Source organism: Bufo bufo, chromosome 3 (assembly GCF_905171765.1).
Source record: "Bufo bufo chromosome 3, aBufBuf1.1, whole genome shotgun sequence".
Taxonomy (NCBI): Eukaryota; Metazoa; Chordata; class Amphibia; order Anura; family Bufonidae; genus Bufo; species Bufo bufo.
The window spans coordinates 129,118,342-129,134,511 of NC_053391.1; the positions used below are offsets into that span (position 1 = coordinate 129,118,342).

General features: G+C 43.7%; 1 protein-coding gene across 1 annotated transcript in view; it reads left to right on the forward strand.

The window, feature by feature from the left end:
- The window catches only part of DPH1 (diphthamide biosynthesis 1), a 293,541-nt gene that overhangs the window by 253,230 nt on the left and 24,141 nt on the right, over nucleotides 1–16,170 (forward strand). The window contains exon 7 of the mRNA XM_040423565.1: nucleotides 5,950–6,018. Coding sequence (XP_040279499.1) covers nucleotides 5,950–6,018 — 69 coding nt within the window. The remainder of the gene's footprint in view (nucleotides 1–5,949; nucleotides 6,019–16,170) is intronic.

Sequence of the window (16,170 nt, forward strand, 5' to 3'; positions counted from 1 at the left end):
CATAACCGTTATTAGACCTGCTTTGTCTAAATATAAAATTATTGCCCCAATATGCTTTCCGTGGTACAACTTCCTAGTGATGGCCGTCTGTAGAGAATTGACTTCCAATACATCTGGTAAATCATTCTAGAGTGAATAGGTTACAATTCGGTGTCACATTAAGGTAATGATGTCAATCCAACCTCTCTGCAGCATCGGTATAATCTCACAGAAGTCACTGATACCCAAGGAACCCCTCTGTTAGGCCACTTTCACACAGTTAGTCTTTGAGCAGTGATTTCCATCAGTGGTTGTGCGCCAAAACCAGGTGTGGGTCAAAAACACAGAACAGGTGCAAATCCTTCCATTGTACCCCGTCTCCGTAAAGGCTCCACTGGTTTTGCCTCAAAATGTAAATCACTGAGCAAACACTGACTATAAGGCCTCATTCTTCTCAGAAGAAGGCCTCATTCTTTTCAGAGGTAGTCCTCATGAAGTACTTGCTGCTTGACCATCCATTTCTAAGTGGAATCAAAGACTGGGGACTGGGAGGTAACTTAGGTAAGGCTACTTTTACTCTCGAGTTTTGGCTTTCCGTTTGGGAGATCCGTTCAGGGCTGTCAGAAGCGGTCCAAAACGGATCAGTTTTGCCCTAATGCATTCTGAATGGAAAAGGATCCGCTCAGAATGCATCAGTTTGGCTCCGTTCCGTCTACATTCGGCTTTGGAGGCGGACACATTCGGCTACATTCGGCATCTGCCGAAACTGAGCCAAACGGATCCGTCCTGGCACACAATGTAAGTCAATGGGGACGGATCAGTTTTCTATGACACAATCTGGCACAATAGAAAACGGATTCGTCCTCCATTGACTTTCAATAGTGTTCAAGACGAATCCGTCTTGGCTATGTTACAGATAATACAAACGGATCCGTTCTGAACGGAGGCAGACGGTCGTATTATCTGTACGGATCCGTCTGTGCGGATCCATGACGGATCCGCACCAAACGCGAGTGTGAAGGTAGCCATAGGAGTCCAGGCTTGACATTCAGAATAAGAAATTTTTGGAGACTATCTGGAGAATTTTAGAGGAACAAGTGTCTAAATTTCAGTTAAGCACCTTGTAAGCCCTTCTGTAAGTTTGACCCTGCAATTCTGCATTAACTAGAGCATTTGCTTTAATTTAATCATTAAAGGGAGTGTGTCATTAGAAAGTAACCTGTTGCTTAAACGTGGTTTTTATGACAGACATTTTTCATGCGATTATCTATTATATTAAAAAAGCAAATTTGCAGTTGTTACTGTAGTCACTCAATCCTCTCAGTAAATTGACACGTCCTGTCACAGATCACTTTTCAGCAGTAATAACATTACCATCACGGGCAGGATTACAATGACAGATAACATATATAGAGATAATACCGGATCACAGCATTCACAAAGAGTGATGTTCACCACTTATCTACACCCCCACCCCCACACAAATTGACCTCTTCCCAGGTCACTGAACATGTCTCCCATAGAAGTCAATATGCACCTCCTATCTGTTGTAGTTGATGTCCCATGTGGCTGCTGTAAAGAATATCTCGAAGGCCAGATTCATGGCTGCCCCTATAATCATGTACAGAAAACAGAATTAAAGGGAAACTGTCACAAGGAAATTACTGCTAAACCAGGCAGAATGGCTTGTGCAGCCAGTCATCTTGCCTGGCCCTGTCAATCAAGGAGAAGGAGGGACTAAGCAGGTGGAGCAAGGGTGCACAGAGTGGCTTGGGCCTGCCCCTCAGTGCACTTAACAGCTCATTTGCATATGAATGTAAAGTGCTTTTTCTCCAGAATGAAGCAATGGATTACTAAGTGACAAGTATCATTCCATTCAGCTGAGCCAGCCCTACAAGACATTGGGAGTCATTTACTAAAAAAGTAAGATACAGCCAGTTTATTATAGTTGTTTCATTTGTGATGTCCATACACTAGAAATTTAAATCTAGATCACCTAGAGTCTGGCATAGATTTCAGTTATAATTTACTCCAGTTTTGTGTTGTTGGGCGGCAGTTGCCTTGCTCCTTTCTCTTTTTTAAAGAATGTGGCTAGAAGGTCATAGAAACTCAAAAAGTAAAAAAAATATATATATATTATTTATTTTTTTTTAGCAAAATGCCAGTTGTACACAGACTTGCATTTTTTGTATGCCAGAAAACTGGCGCGCGCACTTTGTAAGTGACCCCCTCACCTATTGTGTCTGGTTGCACAATGAATTTCCTGGTGACAGGCTCCTTTTAGAAAACACTGATTAGAAAAAACGGGAATCTGTTTCACTATCTGGTTTTAATTAGTGAAAATAAATATAGGCGACACATCCTCTTTAAAAGCCATTGATCTGTGCCTGGTTTATGGGGGGAGCACGTTTCATCGATATTATCAGAGGAAGCTGAATGCTTTAGACATTGTCCGGTGTCTTACATGGCCTGACTACTTACATACAAATATGGGAAAGTGACATTTGTATTCTCTTCCAGCCATTTCTGGCCTAGTGCTGGAAAGGAATCAAACGTCTTGCTTCAGTGTCTTACGAAACCCTCCTTCTCCACACCTATAAACAGAATAGAAGTCAGCCTTTCGAGCAGCTGGCTCTTTGTATGGATGTGTTTGTCACTGTGACACTCTGCATGATCGGATAATCCATAGGAGATAATTGGCATCTGGTGCAGTGAGTTTATTGGCTTAGACAATTATGGTAGATCCGTAGTCCGCTATAGAGACCAAGGCAGTAAATCCTATAAATGCAGCCACGGATGTTGTATGCCATTGTCAGGCTGTTCTGTCCATCAGTGTCATAACGGATCAATGTCTGACCCCTTCATGTTATATGCTGCAGCTGGAATCTCTGACACTACATGTTTCTGTCATGCAAGTTATTTTTTCTAACGAAAATAGACATTTTGACATTAGGGAAGACAAGATAATCTCTTCATTCCCACCGTATCTGGAATAAGATTGAAATACAATTATAGTTACTTGCCAGTTTGCATTACATCCATAGCTACCTACTGTATGTAACACCAGATCTGGTGGTTAGCACTCCTGCCTGTCTCAAGATGACCTTTAGCTTTGGTCCTTTTTTCTGGTTCTGTCATCACTGCTGTGCCCGGCTGTAAACTGCTGACTATTCTGAGGACTTCAATCTGGGGATCACTATGCAGCCAAGTCTAAGGGTGAAAACCTGGAGATCCCTTAGATTCTGCACCCCAGTCTAGCCTGCGCCAAACCAGTTGCAGTCCTGTAAGGATCCACTTTCAAGAGACGTAACACTTATCAGTCAAGGGAAAGTAGGAATTGGACAGGTACAAGTCCTCACTAACCAATTCTTCTTTCTCCTAGACTGCACCTTCAATAGACAGATTGCCAGTGGATCCTGGATCCCCAACATATTCTGCTGCGCTCTACAGAGTGAACTCACCCTAATATTATTGTCCCCCTAAAGAACCCACAGACAGCAAAGGCCAATTCATATGAAGTCAAATACCTGATGCATCTTTTTGGAAAATCAGAGGAATCCTAACAACCTGGTGGAAACGCAGTAACTACAGGGAGCACAAGGCAATCACTGGATCTGGTGTTACATAGGTAGCTATGAAGCTAGGCAGACTGGAGTGTAGACTAACAGAACCATGGGTCAAGACCAGGAGGACCAAACGGGCACTGTCAGACTGAGCCATGCGTCAGAGCCCCAGAGGACCACACTGGAGCCGTGGGTTACAATCAGGAGGACCTGACTGGAGTGTGGTGAGATGGAGCAGTGGGTTGGAGCCAGGAAGACCAGACTGGAGTGTTTTAACAGAAGAAGGAGACAAAGGTAGAGTCAGGGTCCAGGCTGGGAGTTACGAACAGGAGCTGGTCAGAACCAGAACAGGGCTGATCTGTGCTAACACTCAGGCTATTAGTGAGAGACTTGGCTGGGTTGAATGAAGCAGCCTCAGAGAAAGGATCATGTTGCACAGCATCAGATCCTGGAACCAGGAGGACTACAAGAAGTTAAATACTGCTTTCTTGTTTATCGATCCAACTCGGAAAGGGTTACTGTGGTATCACATGTCTTGTGAATGTCTTCAGTATATTATATTTAATAATGTACTCTATAAACTGATATTCTGCTATTCACAGGAGTATTTCTGTTATACATACGCACAGATCTTCTACAAAGACACTGAAACCTACGATATGAAACCAAACGCTTGTGTTTCTTAGCGATATCTATAATTTTGACAGAACCACGCTGTCCCAGGATACGCTTTGAGTAGTTGCCCCCATTTCGTATGTGCAAGACATGTAGTGGACTTCTGGGGTTGTCTTTTTACAAAGATATATCTTAAAGAACGTGAAATGAATGCTTGTCCAAGGATGTCAGGACGTCACACTGTGTGCAGCGTCCATGGATGCTATGTATGTGCTCAATGTGGAGAGGACACTAGAGTTTAGACAGAGGCCAGTCAAGGTGATGTTTGTAACAGAGCTCATTATTAGAAGGGAGAAATAGTTTTAGTGAAGAGGCTACAGGAATACCTAATTATTTCTGACATTGTCTATCCAAGGATGCTTAAGGGAAGAAAGATCAGCATCTGATCCTTAATCCTGTATTATACCCGTCTACCTCAATTCAACACTTATTAGTGCTCCGTGATCTTTCCTGCACACAGAACAGAGAGAGAGGGATTATCCGCGCAGTTCTTCATTGAGGAGATGGCTGAATACAGTTCTCCATGAAAAAGGAACTTAAAATATTTCCACACATTATGTATATAATGTTGGCCCCCATGGTAGGTGGGGATGATTATTTCCATGTAAGAACCTCCAGGATATCATTCATTTATACTGCAAGAAAGCATGGAAAGTACTGTACATGCAGGGGCTGACTTGGGAACTTAAAAGTGGCCCTGGAAAAAATGCTAAAAGTGGCCCCATTTTGAAGTTGGGTCCAAACTGATGGAAGGCAGGGTCAGAAATACCATATTGTGGCACATGTATACCACCCCAACAGAGCCAGATACCACAGTCCATCACAAAATACATCCCCAAAAACTTCCACTGGGCCGCCTGGGCCCTCCTCACGTCCCACCTGGAAACTTTCCTGTAAGGTCTATGGCCAATCCGCCCCTGTGTACATGGTTCACATAATAATCTGGGATCTACAGGGCTATACAGGCTACAACGACGCCATCATAGAGCTTAATTTACCAATACTACTTGGGTAGTGCACCCCAATGTGCAAGGATGCCAAAATTCAGAATGCTTCAAAAATCTTGAATATTGAGTAATCTGTCGTTTTTTGGGGCCCATTGATTCCAGATCAAGGATGTGTACTGCATTTCTTGTACTGTGAACATTTTTATTCTCTTATAACCAGCTTTTTAATATTTTTTTTGCCCATAGCCATTGTACTGTACATTGAGACGCTGGTCTCTGATTTGGTCTCTATTATGGGACTGCTACACATCTATTTGCCTGACCAATTCTAACCCCTTTTGCTTATCTCCAGCATTCAGTCTTGCATTACCAGTACAGATGCGTCATCTACATTCCACATTCAATGTTTGAGTAATTATGTTATTTATCTATTGTGTCTTGTACTACAAACTCTGTTAGTTGCTCAATAATTTCACCTCACTCCTCCTAGTGATCTGCCCTCACACTGTTCTTTCTGGTCATAATGAACAGGCCACTAGGGCCAGATTTACACAACTGGAAATGTGTTTCCCAGCTCGACCATGTTTAATGACCTGAACTCACAGTATTATGGATCCCAATGATGCTCTGAGAAGATGAGGAACACCTCCAGAATATAGACTGTGAACATGTGAATTCAAGATAGGTGCACTTGTCTCCAAAAGATACCACTGTTAATCACTCTTTTGTCTTAATTTTTTCCTGACATTTTATGATTTTAATACCTGTTGGTTGTTTGTTTGTAGGTATCTGGGTGATGGTCGCTTTCATCTGGAGTCCGTAATGATTGCCAACCCAGACACGAAGGCTTTCAGGTATTGACATTATGATGAATTTTCTGTTCCTTACCATTCCGTTCATGTCCATACAGAAGATGAAAAATCCCACCATAGTTACGTAAAATCTAACAGTAAAAAATATTAAGTAGAAGACGTTGATCCTACCTGGCGCCACAACTGCCAAATCCCAGTTTTCCTCTACATAACGGTCCACCACCAGTTCGAAGTGTAAGACAGCTTCCGAATTGTCTTACATTTAGACCATTTTCTACGCCTAACCCAGGCGCAGAAAATGGTGAATGAGACCGGCTTGCCGGCTTGTCCCCTTTTGTAAACCTAGCGCCAGCGGGGAAGGAGTCGCAGATTCTGCAGCAACATGGCATGCGACAGAATGTGCACCAGATATACGCCACAAAAGTGACGCATATCTGTTCATAAATAGCCCCCTGTATTCTTACTAGGCAGAGCTTTGATGTCATATTTTTGATAGACACTCCAGGATACTATAGAACCTTTAGGACCACACTGCACATAGAACTCTCATAGATCTGCAGTACAAGTGATCTGGCACATCAGTGTCAGATAGGTGCAGGTCCCACCTGTGGGACCCCCTCCTATCTCCAGAACGAGGTCCTTGAAGTGAAGGGAGAGCAGCCGTGCGTATGCAGCCACCTTCTAATCATTGCTATGGGAGTACTGAAAAAATGTAAGAGCTGGGTCAGCTATTTCCAGCACTCCTATAGCAGTGAATAGAGAGGTGAGTGTGCTTGCTCGGCTTGCTCTCCATTTAGTGCTATGGGTCTTCTAAAAATAGCCAAGCGAGCTTGCTCACCTATTTTCCGAAGTCCCATAGAAGAGTCCTTCACCCCCGGATAGTTTTTTCTTGAGCCATAACTTTTATTTTTTCCATTCACATAGCCGTATGAGGGCTTGTTTTTTGTGGGACAAGTTGTTCTTTCTAATGGCACCATTTAATATTATAACAAAATAGCAAAGACAGGTACACTCTGCGGTCTTACTAAACCCTCAAACTGATTTTAAAATTGAGAGATTAGTCAACATGTCCTACGGTGTAGAACATGTCTAAGCCCGGGCACCACGCCAAGGTTTCTCAAGTAGCCGACTCCTCCCTCCTCGCAGACTTCTCCCATTGCAAGCATGGTTACATGCTGGAGGTAACTGGTGAGTTGTTTGTGAGTCGGCCTCATGCTCCTGTAATTTGCCTACTGGCTCCTGGTATTGCCCATACGGCCCAGTTAGGAGAGTGTTAGGTCCCGGGCTACTTGAGAAACCATGGCGTGGTGCCCGGGCTTAGACATGTTCTACACCGTAGGACATGTTGACTAATCTCTCAATTTTAAAATCAGTTTGAGGGTTTAGTAAGACCGCAGAGTGTACCTTTGCTATTTTGTTATATTGTTATATTGATTATGACATCCACACAATTGCTACCTTGTGTGGGATGTCTATTGTGGTACTTGTGGTTCGCTGCGGGCATCCTCCACCGTATGCATTTTTGCTGGGGATCGCCATTAGCAACGGGCCACAAGTGCAGGATTTGCTCCCCTATATATATGCACGACTGCATGTGGGTTTGAGCACCTCCTGCTAATACCACGCTAGTCTTTTCAGTTTGTCACCATTTAATATTGCATACAATGTAGTGGGGAGCTGGAAAAATTCCAAATGGGGTGGAATTCGGAAAAAAACTAAATTCCTCCAGTTTTCTGGGTTTTATTTTTACAGCGTTCCCTAAGCGGTAAAACTGACCGGTTACTTTCATTCCCTGGGTCAGTACAATTATGACAATACCACTTTTGTCAAGTTTTTCTTGTGTTTTGAAATACTATAAAAAATAAAAACCTTTAAAAAAAAAATTGGGATGTTTTCATTGCCATATTCTGACCCTTATAACTTTTTTGTAGTTATGTGCACAGAGCTGTGTGAGGGATTATTTTTTACGGGGCAATCTGTACTTTTCATTGACATCAATTATAAAAAAAAAATTGTTGAAGCAACCACAAAGTGGCGATTTGGCCATTTTCACCTTTTTTCTGTTTCGCCATTTGCCGTACGGGATGAATATTTTTATATTATAAAAGTTTGACTGTACATGGTGATGCCCATAATGATTTTTTATTGTTTATCTACTTTTATTTAAAATTGAGGGAAAGGTGGGTGATTTACATTTTTTTATCTTTTTTTATTTTTAAAAACCTTTTATGTACACTTTTTTTTATAGTTCCCATAGGGAACTTGAACAAGCAATCATCAGAGTGCTTCTCTCATGGACCCAGATCATTTAGGAGGACCGAGTCTGCAGCACACACTGTCTGGCTCCCTACTAGGAGATGCCAGTGCATGCCCTGGAGTGTGCGCTTCCAAGTTTTTGCACTCCCAGATGCCGTGGTCACACTTGTCTGTGGTATCTGAGGGGTTAAATGTGTGTGATTGACATTATCATCGACTGCATACGTTAGCCCCGGTGGCACCCGGCGGCCATTGTGCCCACTGCGCTTGCGAGCAGGCGCCAAGTTTAGGTACAATAATACATGTATAGAACACCTGCTGTTGACTCCAGATCAGTAATCCATTCCCTTGCTATGTGCCCGCAAACCAGCCTTCTCCTGGAGTTCTCTCCATTAGGGCTCCTTCAGATGACCGTATATTTATGTCCGCAATTGCGGAATGGATGTGGACCCATTAATTTTAATGGGGCCGCAAAAGACGAGGACAGCACACCGTGTGCTGCCGCATCCGTATGTCCATTCTGTGGCCCCGCAAAAAAGATGGAACATGTCCTATTCTGGTCTGCAATTGCAGACCAGAATAGGCATTTCTATCATAGGGCTGGTTGTTCCGTTTCCGCAAAATGCAGAACGCACATGGCCGGTATCTGTGTTTTGAAGATCTGCAATTTGTGGACCGCAAAACAGATACGTACATGCACAGGAGTCCTCTCAACGCATTTGCGGGTGCTCAGCAGTGGAATGGGGGGCGAGTATCGTCATCCAAATTTCTGATCCGGAGTCGGCGTCAGGTAGTTCTATACAAGCATTACTGTACTTATTAGGCCTTCCAGAGGTGATGGATTCACCTGAGAGCTACATACAAGTGCATGGTTCATTTCTGAGCTTTGATGGGTTAGATACTAAACGTATACTATTGCTCTATATGTACAGTACAGACCAAAAGTTTGGACACACCTTCTTATTCAAAGAGTTTTCTTTATTTTCATGACTATGCAGGCATCAAAACTATGAATTAACACGTGGAATTATATACATAACAAACAAGTGTGAAACAACTGAAAATATGTCATATTCTAGGTTCTTCAAAGTAGCCACCTTTTGCTTTGATTACTGCTTTGCACACTCTTGGCATTCTCTTGATGAGCTTCAAGAGGTAGTCACCTGAAATGGTCTTCCAACAGTCTTGAAGGAGTTCCCAGAGATGCTTAGCACTTGTTGGCCCTTTTGCCTTCACTCTGCGGTCCAGCTCACCCCAAACCATCTCGATTGGGTTCAGGTCCGGTGACTGTGGAGGCCAGGTCATCTGGCGCAGCACCCCATCACTCTCCTTCATGGTCAAATAGCCCTTACTTTCAAAGTTTTCCCAATTTTTCGGCTGACTGACTGACCTTCATTTGTTAAAGTAATGATGGCCACTCGTTTTTCTTTACTTAGCTGCTTTTTTCTTGCCATAAAACAAATTCTAACAGGCTATTCAGTAGGACTATCAGCTGTGTATCCACCTGACTTCTGCTCAAGGCCACTGATCGTCCCAACCCCATTTATAAGGCAAGAAATCCCACTTATTAAACCTGACAGGGCACACCTGTGAAGTAAAAACCATTTCAGGGGACTACCTCTTGAAGCTCATCAAGAGAATGCCAAGAGTGTGCAAAGCAGTAATCAAAGCAAAAGGTGGCTACTTTGAAGAACCTAGAATATGACATATTTTCAGTTGTTTCACACTTGTTTGTTATGTATATAATTCCACATGTGTTAATTCATAGTTTTGATGCCTTCAGTGTGAATCTACAATTTTCATAGTCATGAAAATAAAGAAAACTCTTTGAATGAGAAGGTGTGTCCAAACTTTTGGTCTGTACTGTACGTATGCGCCATGAATACCGCTAGCTTTAGAGTACATTAAATGGCTTTTCCAGACATCCAAAAGTGACGGATATGACCTAATGAAAATGTATGCTTGTGCTTGTGTTTTGCGTTTTTCCATAATTATAGCTCGAATATCTCTTTATTTGTCATCTTAGCAGTAGCAGGTTGAAGAGATTTACTCACTATTGCATATTTCTTGCCCTTGATGCTCGTGTTCGGCTGCAGGTGCATCTGTTTGTTTATTTCCTTGGCTCACATTTTCAGCGTATCTCTATAAGATGCATTTTAAATATTCCACATTTTATCCTCCATAAATAATGTGCATGCTGAGCTGGGCTTGTTTCTTGATCATTCCCAGGGTTTAAAGCATTACACACCAGACTTGCGTTTCTGAATATGGTGCCTGAACAAATGTTTCACAGATTCGCAGTGAGTGTGGGCCCACGGTGAAGATTGTTGCCGAGTTCTGTATATAATAGGTCGTACCAGTTCATCTGCTTTGTCGTTCCTTCCTTGGGTTGGGGTTCCAAAAATGTCTTGGCCTGAACTCTGCCCTATTTAGATTACACTAAAGAGGGATTGTACTTGGTGTATTGAATGCATTGTTAATCTGGGGCTCAGGTAAAGAGCACTTAGTTCACACTGGAACTAAGCACATGGATTTTCGGAAATCTTGTGTGAAAGCCCTGGAATTATTCAAAATGTGTTGAGAAACTTGGATCAACACATGTTAATGGAGGGATAAGGGCCGGGACAATGGGCTAAATGCTCAGAATCAGCATCATCCATTATTTGTGCATTTTAAGGCTTTTGTTTTCAGTCGTTGCAGAAGATGGGGTGTGCTAAACTTTAAGGATCGGTCTAATAGGTTGGACCTGTAAATTGTGTTGTAGGGGGAGCTCATTGATGGGATTAAAGAGGACCTGTTATCTCTCCTGACTTACCTATTTTAATATACTGTATACTTGAATTCACTATGATATAAGGCATATTCACATCTCTGGTGGACGTTTCCGGCAGGGCTCTAGCAGAGAACAGCCTGCTGGTGTTCACCGGATCCGGCATTGCCATATTCAACGGATCACCGCCAGAGCTCTATTAACTATAATGTGATCCAGCATGCAGTGGTTTTTGTCCGGCCGACAGCTGGCATTGCATTTATGCCGAATCATCACTAACGGAGATATGAACACAGCCTAACAATTCTGGGGCATCTTTTCTTAGACCTCTATGTTGTGTTATTATTTATGAATACCGTACATTCACAACTGATCGTTAGAAGTTGGGGATGTGTCCCTCCACACCCTGACATTGTTCAGTCAGTGCTGACTGTGTAGAGCAGGCATCCTCAAACTGCGGCCCTCCAGCTGTTGTAAAACTACAACTCCCACAATGCCCTGCTGTAAGCTGATACCTGTAGGCTGTTCGGGCATGCTGGGAGTTGTAGTTTTGCAACAGCTGGGGGGCCGCAGTTTGAGGGTGCCTGGTGTAGAGACTCACCTTTCTGAATAGTAACACCCAGTTTTTAATTTCTTCTTTCATTTTCATCAGGATTAACAGAGGAATAGTAAAATGTTCTATGAAAAGATGCTGTAAAATTGTTAATTCATGTAACATACAAGTATTTACTAAAATAAGTTGACGGAGTTCACATGTAGTTCCACTAACTTTTACAATTCTGTACACCAATGATCTCCATGTAATGTTGGACTGATCTAGAGTTACATTGTGTCTTGCAGTCCCTTTCATCCTAGAGGTCCATTCTGAATTGTTTTTTTATGCTTCTTCCCTCATATTTCCAGCAGTCCCCTGCAGGTCCAGTGTCTTTATAGATTATGTCCTGCTGGTTTGTGTTGAGAGGTGTCCACTGCTGTGATGTGGGAAGAGTGTGTTTAGTGGAGTACTTGGTGTTAGAGAATCTCAACTAAGCTTTTAAGGACCTGTCAGTAGAATTCAGAATACATCCGTGAATGAGAATGGGCTGTATACATGGTATAACTACAGATCACTTACTTTATGTACTTTGGTAAAAACTATGTACTGTACATGCTCGGACTGGCAAATCGGAGAAGCGGAGGATCCACCGATGGGACCTTCTTTCTAGTAGGCCTCATTCAATACTGATGCTGCACACACTAGGGCTGTGCTTTCTAGTCCGTTCCCACTCCTGTCAGTACTGATCTTGCACAGACTAGACATACATATAGTGACTTCAGCAGCAGAAGGAACTGGTTCAGAGCTTCATCAGTGAGATGGAGGACACATCCGACTTTGCCTGTGTGTGGTTGTCTGCATCAGAGCTCCGGAAAACATTTTTTTCCTGACACAATCCGCATCATTTGTGTGAAAGAGGCCTGAACGAAAATTTCAGCCCTTTATTTATCCCCACAGTAATGAACCCAGCATCTACACTAGGTTTGCCTCAGGCTTAGGGGAAAGTGTTGTACTGGAGTGGGCAGGGAATGGCACGTCCCGTTACCAACACCTACACGCCATTCCATAAAAATCCAGGCCCAATAAACACTTTAAAGGGATTCTGTCATGAGATTTTACCCCTATAACCTAAACATATGCTCATGTCCTGAGTAATAAGAATAATCCTAAACTGGCCTTATTAAACTTCACTCTGGCTCTATTTGCCCCCAAAAATTTTTTTTATAACCTGTCAATCACTCACTTAAGGTGCCCAAGGGGAGGTCCGTTAATACAGGGTGCCTGGCTGCACCCCTCGCCGTCCGATGCCCAGCGCCGCCTTCCCTGTCTTCTGCGCCGCCTTCTACAGCTCAGCGCCGCCTCCGCTATCCTACCCGTCCCTCTGCCAGATCCCGCGCCTGCGCACTAGGCTCAGCCTGATGCGCCGCAGACTCCTAGCAGCGGCTTCATTGAGCGAAGTGCGCATGCGCATCAGGCCGGCGCATGCGCACTTCGCTCAATGAAGCCGCTGCCAGGAGTCCGCGGCGCATCTGGCTGAGCCTAGTGCGCAGGCGCAGGATCTGGCAGGATTGCGGAGGCGGCGTTGAGCTGTAGAAGGCGGCGCTGGGCACCGGAGTGCGAGGGGTGCGGCCGGGCACCCTGTATTAACGGACCTCCCGTTGGGCACCTTAAGTGAGTGATTGACAGGTTATAAAAACCATTTTTTTGGGCAAATAGAGCCACAGTGAAGTTTAATAAGGCCAGCTTAGGATTATTCTTATTACTCCGGACATGAGCATATGTTTAGGTTATAGGGGTAAAATCTCGTGACAGAATCCCTTGAAAGAAAAGTGCCTCAGCAATCTACACTTTGCTGAAACCACCCAGATTTCCCAGATTCTTTTACTTCACCCATCTGAGCATTCTGGGTGAGATATACACCCCCTCCAGTACTTTTACCAGACACCATGCTTCACTCTACATAGGTATGATCCATGTGATGTACCTTTACATGGTGATGACCCGTATACACTGCGTGCAGAATTATTAGGCAAATGAGTATTTTGACCGCATCATCCTCTTTATGCATGTTGTCTTACTCCAAGCTGTATAGGCTCGAAAGCCTACTACCAATTAAGCATATTAGGTGATGTGCATCTCTGTAATGAGAAGGGGTGTGGTCTAATGACATCAACACCCTATATTAGGTGTGCATAATTATTAGGCAACTTCCTTTCCTTTGGCAAAATGGGTCAAAAGAAGGACTTGACAGGCTCAGAAAAGTCAAAAATAGTGAGATATCTTGCAGAGGGATGCAGCACTCTTAAAATTGCAAAGCTTCTGAAGCGTGATCATTGAACAATCAAGCGTTTCATTCAAAATAGTCAACAGGGTCGCAAGAAGCGTGTGGAAAAACCAAGGCGCAAAATAACTGCCCATGAACTGAGAAAAGTCAAGCGTGCAGCTGCCAAGATGCCACTTGCCACCAGTTTGGCCATATTTCAGAGCTGCAACATCACTGGAGTGCCCAAAAGCACAAGGTGTGCAATACTCAGAGACATGGCCAAGGTAAGAAAGGCTGAAAGACGACCACCACTGAACAAGACACACAAGCTGAAACGTCAAGACTGGGCCAAGAAATATCTCAAGACTGATTTTTCTAAGGTTTTATGGACTGATGAAATGAGAGTGAGTCTTGATGGGCCAGATGGATGGGCCCGTGGCTGGATTGGTAAAGGGCAGAGAGCTCCAGTCCGACTCAGACGCCAGCAAGGTGGAGGTGGAGTACTGGTTTGGGCTGGTATCATCAAAGATGAGCTTGTGGGGCCTTTTCGGGTTGAGGATGGAGTCAAGCTCAACTCCCAGTCCTACTGCCAGTTTCTGGAAGACACCTTCTTCAAGCAGTGGTACAGGAAGAAGTCTGCATCCTTCAAGAAAAACATGATTTTCATGCAGGACAATGCTCCATCACACGCGTCCAAGTACTCCACAGCGTGGCTGGCAAGAAAGGGTATAAAAGAAGAACATCTAATGACATGGCCTCCTTGTTCACCTGATCTAAACCCCATTGAGAACCTGTGGTCCATCATCAAATGTGAGATTTACAAGGAGGGAAAACAGTACACCTCTCTGAACAGTGTCTGGGAGGCTGTGGTTGCTGCTGCACGCAATGTTGATGGTGAACAGATCAAAACACTGACAGAATCCATGGATGGCAGGCTTTTGAGTGTCCTTGCAAAGAAAGGTGGCTATATTGGTCACTGATTTGTTTTTGTTTTGTTTTTGAATGTCAGAAATGTATATTTGTGAATGTTGAGATGTTATATTGGTTTCACTGGTAAAAATAAATAATTGAAATGGGTATATATTTGTTTTTTGTTAAGTTGCCTAATAATTATGCACATTAATAGTCACCTGCACACACAGATATCCCCCTAAAATAGCTAAAACTAAAAACAAACTAAAAACTACTTCCAAAAATATTCAGCTTTGATATTAATGAGTTTTTTGGGTTCATTGAGAACATGGTTGTTGTTCAATAATAAAATTAATCCTCAAAAATACAACTTGCCTAATAATTCTGCACTCCCTGTAGTAATATTTTCTCACTTCATGTTTTTACATAGTTATGATCCATAGAGCTATGTTTTATCTTTACATAGGTATGGCCCATATACACTGCTCAAAAAAATAAAGGGAACACTTAAACAACACAATGTAACTCCAAGTCAATCACACTTCTGTGAAATCAAACTGTCCACTTAGGAAGCAACACTGAGTGACAATCAATTTCACATGCTGTTGTGCAAATGGGATAGACAACAGGTGGAAATTATAGGCAATTAGCAACACACCCCCAATAAAGGAGTGGTTCTGCAGGTGGTGACCACAGATCACTTCTCAGTTCCTATGCTTCCTGGCTGATGTTTTGGTCACTTTTGAATGCTGGCGGTGCTTTCACTCTAGTGGTAGCATGAGACGGAGTCTACAACCCACACAAGTGGCTCAGGTAGTGCAGCTTATCCAGGATGGCACATCAATGCGAGCTGTGGCAAGAAGGTTTGCTGTGTCTGTCAGCGTAGTGTCCAGAGCATGGAGGCGCTACCAGGAGACAGGCCAGTACATCAGGAGACGTGGAGGAGGCCGTAGGAGGGCAACAACCCAGCAGCAGGACCGCTACCTCCGCCTTTGTGCAAGGAGGAACAGAAGGAGCACTGCCAGAGCCCTGCAAAATGACCTCCAGCAGGCCACAGATGTGCATGTGTCTGCTCAAACGGTCAGAAACAGACTCCATGAGGGTGATATGAGGGCCCGACGTCCACAGGTGGGGGTTGTGCTTACAGCCCAACACCGTGCAGGACGTTTGGCATTTGCCAGAGAACACCAATATTGGCAAATTCGCCATTGGCGCCCTGTGCTCTTCACAGATGAAAGCAGGTTCACACTGAGCACATGTGACAGAGTCTTGAGACGCCGTAGAGAACGTTCTGCTGCCTGCAACATCCTCCAGCATGACCGGTTTGGAATTGGGTCAGTAATGGTGTGGGGTGGCATTTCTTTGGAGGGCCACACAGCCCTCCATGTGCTCGCCAGAGGTAGCCTGACTGCCATTAGGTACCGAGATGAGATCCTCAGACCCCTTGTGAGCACCTAT